Source organism: Notechis scutatus, chromosome 1, assembly GCF_049901735.1.
Source record: "Notechis scutatus isolate UNSWTSFEM ecotype Mainland chromosome 1, rNotScu1.2, whole genome shotgun sequence".
In the NCBI taxonomy this organism is placed as follows: Eukaryota; Metazoa; Chordata; class Lepidosauria; order Squamata; family Elapidae; genus Notechis; species Notechis scutatus.
The window spans coordinates 140,421,638-140,425,776 of NC_142009.1; the positions used below are offsets into that span (position 1 = coordinate 140,421,638).

The following is a 4,139-nucleotide window of genomic DNA, read 5'->3' on the forward strand; positions in this document are numbered from 1 at the left end:
AAAGCTCTAAAATAAAAATTTAAAAACTACGCAGAGCCTTTTTAAGCCATCTTTTGTGGTTCTTTCTCGAACGACTAAGCCGAGCTAATATGTATCGTTTATTATACAACGAGTGCGGGGGCGTCGGGAAGCTAAAGTGAGATGGGAAGGCTAGAGTGAGTGAGTGTGTGTGTGTGTGTGTGTGTGTGTGTATGTATGTATGTATGTATGTATGTATGTATGTATGTATATGTGTGTATCTCTCTCTCTCTCTCTCTGTCTCTCTCCTTGGATGAAACTTTTTTTAAAAACAAAACCTCTCCAGATTGGAGCAGGAAATTTGGAAGACCCTTGGAAGATCTATCGGGAGGCGGAAGAGCGGGCAGACAAAGATTTAAAGTCTCTTTTCTGCTTCGGATCCTCCAAATATATATATACATATATATAAAATCTCAGCAGGTCGCGAAATAGCAGACCCCTCCCTCTTTTCATGATCGCCTGTCATTCACTTCCTGCTTCTCTCCCCGCCCCACCCGAGCGCCTGCAATACTCCCCACCAATCACCCGCCTCTTCCAAACCGATGACCTCATCCTTTTCCTTTCCATTGGCCAGCTATATTAAGAAAGTAGCCGGCCCCTTTAAATAGCAGCGTCCGCCCGTCGCCGTGCTATGGCATAAAGTCCGGACGGCTCGAGCGGCTCTTTGACAAGAAAGAAAGAAAGAAAGGAAAGGTGGGAAAGCCGGGCCACAAAACTTGCAGCGGGCGGAAGGAAAAAAAAAAAAAAAGCAAACCTGCCGCCGCTTTCTTGAGAGCTACGGTGCTTTGGGCTTCTCCCGCTTTTTGCCTCCCTGGAAAGGGAACTCGGGGCCAGAAGAGAGCCGAGGAGCTGAGATCCTTTTCTCCATGCAAGCAGGCAGAGGGCATCAGAGGAGCCGGCCCAGAACAGAAGCGAGGCCAGGCCGAAGTGGGCGGCTCCCCCTTTCCTGAGCCGCGCGCGGAAGAGCCCTTCTCGCTCCCCTTCCCCGACGGCCGGAGAAGAGAGCCCACACGCTGCCCCGTAGAAAAGGCGGCGAAGCCGGAGGAGGAGGAGCCCCCGGGCGCGGCGGGGAAGAGAGCGTTTCGGTCTCCCTGCTGGCGCCCCCCAACAGGGCGGGGTTGGCGACCCTGGCCATGGCGGCGATCCGCAAGAAGCTGGTGGTGGTCGGCGACGGGGCGTGCGGGAAGACGTGCCTGCTGATCGTCTTCAGCAAAGACGAGTTCCCCGAAGTCTACGTGCCCACCGTCTTCGAGAACTACGTGGCCGACATCGAGGTGGACGGCAAGCAGGTGGAGTTGGCCCTTTGGGACACGGCCGGCCAAGAAGACTACGACCGCTTGCGTCCGCTCTCCTACCCGGACACCGACGTCATCCTCATGTGCTTCTCGGTGGACAGCCCGGACTCCTTGGAGAACATCCCGGAGAAGTGGGTGCCCGAGGTGAAGCACTTCTGCCCCAACGTGCCCATCATCCTGGTGGCCAACAAGAAAGATTTGCGCAACGACGAGCACGTGCGCAACGAGCTGGCCCGCATGAAGCAGGAGCCCGTCCGCACCGAAGACGGCCGGGCTATGGCCATCCGCATCCAGGCCTACGATTACCTCGAGTGCTCGGCCAAAACCAAGGAAGGCGTGCGGGAGGTTTTCGAGACGGCCACCAGAGCGGCTTTGCAGAAGCGCTACGGCACCCAGAACGGTTGCATCAATTGCTGCAAGGTGCTATAATGCCCTGGACGCCCGGAGGGAGGGAGGGGAGGGAGAGGGAGGGAGAGAGAGAGAGAGACAAACAAACGGGCAGGCGTCGAGGGACTCGGGGCTGACTCCTAAAGCCCGTCGGTGGGAGCCCCCGCGCGCAGGACACCCGGGGAGAGAGGGGTGGGCGAGAGAGCAAAGCAAAGCGCGCACCCGCTTGGACCGTGGGGGAAGCGCTCATTTTCCACCAAAGGACCCCCCCCTCCGCCGGTTGATGCAAACTCCCGTTCAGTGATCTTAGCTCTCTTCAGCCTGTGCTTCCTCACTTGCGCGAAGGACACTCGTGGACACTTGCCTTTCCTTGCTTGGAGGAAAGGAACCGGGCTTGCCTATGCCGCGCCTAAGATCGCTCTCCCGTGAAAAAAAAACTCTGCAGGGAGGAGATCGGAAGACTGGAGCTGCGCCGCTCCCGCCTGGCTTCTTCCCTTGGAAAGGAGGCGCTGGTGGACGGGATCTGCCTAGCTCGCGATCCTCTCCCCCACCCACCCACCCTTTGCACTGAATCGGTGTTTACCTTCAAGCTGGGAAGAGAAGTACCTGCATTGAGAAACGCTAAGAGGGAGGGAGGGAAGGAAGGGACCATCTGTTGAGTGTACATAGCCAATTGTTTGATTTGGGGGGCAAGGAAAGGATGGGGCTTCTTTAACACTGGACTGGGACCTCGCTCTCTTTGAGACCGATTCTAGGATTTTTGGGGGGGCGGGAGGGGTTTGAGTGGTTTGGGCTTGCTTCTTCCTAGCCCCCTCCACAATGAAAAGTCCCCCCCTTCTTGAGAAACAACCACTTGTCACAGAAGAATGGTATAATTTGTGTTCCCCTTGGGTTGCTGGGTGGGGGTGGGTGGAGAGAATCCCCAAACTTGCCAGAGTCTGGTGCCTCCTGTCCTTGATATGGTTTGGATGACCTCCTTTCTGCCTTTTGCCCCTCCACCCCACCCCCCTCAATCTGATTTCTATTGCAAAAGAACCTATTTTGCACAATGATGAGGGTGTTTATTTGGACACCTTAAATGCACTTGTGATGTGCAGTGTGACACTGTACCATTACAAAAACAACAACACCCTTGTGTCAAGGACCTCATTTGGAGCAAAGTTCAGCTAAGCACTTTCCAGGGGAAACACTTTTTAACACACACACACACACACCTTCCTCTCTTGAAGTTGAGCCTTTAAAGAACTTTTACCAGATAGCCATCAATGGGACTTTCAAATGCTTCTCTCTTTTTTTTTTTTTTTACTGGGTTGTGCGCCTTTGTTCCTGTATAACTGATGACTTATGTAAAGCCACTGTAATGTCTTCTGGGGTTGTTGTTGTATCAAGAAATGAGTGGAAACACTTTTTAAAAAAAAAAAAGAATGTGACTTTTTTTGTCATTTTTTTGTTTTACCTTTTCAGCACTAAGTGCCATCTCTGGGCTCATTTCAAACAGTAGTACACTTATTTTCATCAGCCAACCTGGAGTGGGGTGTGAGAATAACCTGTGCTGCTTCTCTGTTTCAGAGAGTTGATTGATTTAACCGCCTTTCCCCACTGACCATTTTTAACAGTGGTACTGAAGAGTTCTATTATTTAAAATAAACACACAAAAAACACTACGTTGATTTGGCTACAGAAAAGACATGTGAAGTTTACTTAAAATCATCTAAGCTGTATATGCAGGACTGTTTTTTGGTAAAGTATTAAAAAGTTCTATGACTACATTCATGAGATACTCTTTGCTTCTTTGTTGTGGCTGATTGAATGAACGCCTGTCTGTTGGTTCTGAAAAAAAAAAATGTAAGCATTTTCCTTTGAACTACAGCTGCTGGAAACATTAGTGTTTTAAACATCCTGGATCCTTGCTGGCCTAACTGACCCCTTAGAAGCATACAGAGTCTCTCAGTGGCAGACTAGACTAAAATCATGTGCCATTTTTCCATCTTGTTTTTTTAATTGCATTGACAAAAGTGGGTTTAAACATCCCAGGTGCATGCAATTCTAGAAATAAAGAGCTTGCTCAAAAGGGATATTTTTATAACAGGAGGAAAAGGACTGCTATTTAAAACAAAGGTTGGTTCCTAGATTCTTAGGAAACAGCTGTGCAGTATTGCTTTTTTTTTAAAAAAAAAAAAAGCCTTTGTCCTACTTGAATGAGGTCAATGCCCTTTGCCCTGAGTCTTCAGGGTCCTAGGGCCCATTATTTACATGGGCCTTAGATCTGCCTTAATGGGATGAAGTATTTCTGTATAGATGCCAAACTATGCAGAATTCTGAATAATTCTGCTTATCTGCACCATTTTTTTAAACCATTTTTTTATGATTTGGAGTTTTGATCCAAGCATTGGCTCATTCACACATTGTCCTAGTTATGGTAACTCATAATTTAAAATG

General features: G+C 49.6%; 1 protein-coding gene across 1 annotated transcript; it reads left to right on the plus strand.

Annotated features, from left to right (window-relative positions):
• Positions 1-634: 634 nt before the first annotated feature.
• On the plus strand, positions 635-3,469 carry RHOB (ras homolog family member B). The gene has a single exon (XM_026675551.2). It carries the CDS (start codon positions 1,152-1,154, stop codon positions 1,740-1,742), a length of 591 nt encoding a protein of 196 aa, XP_026531336.1. The 5' UTR covers positions 635-1,151; the 3' UTR covers positions 1,743-3,469.
• Positions 3,470-4,139: the final 670 nt, after the last annotated feature.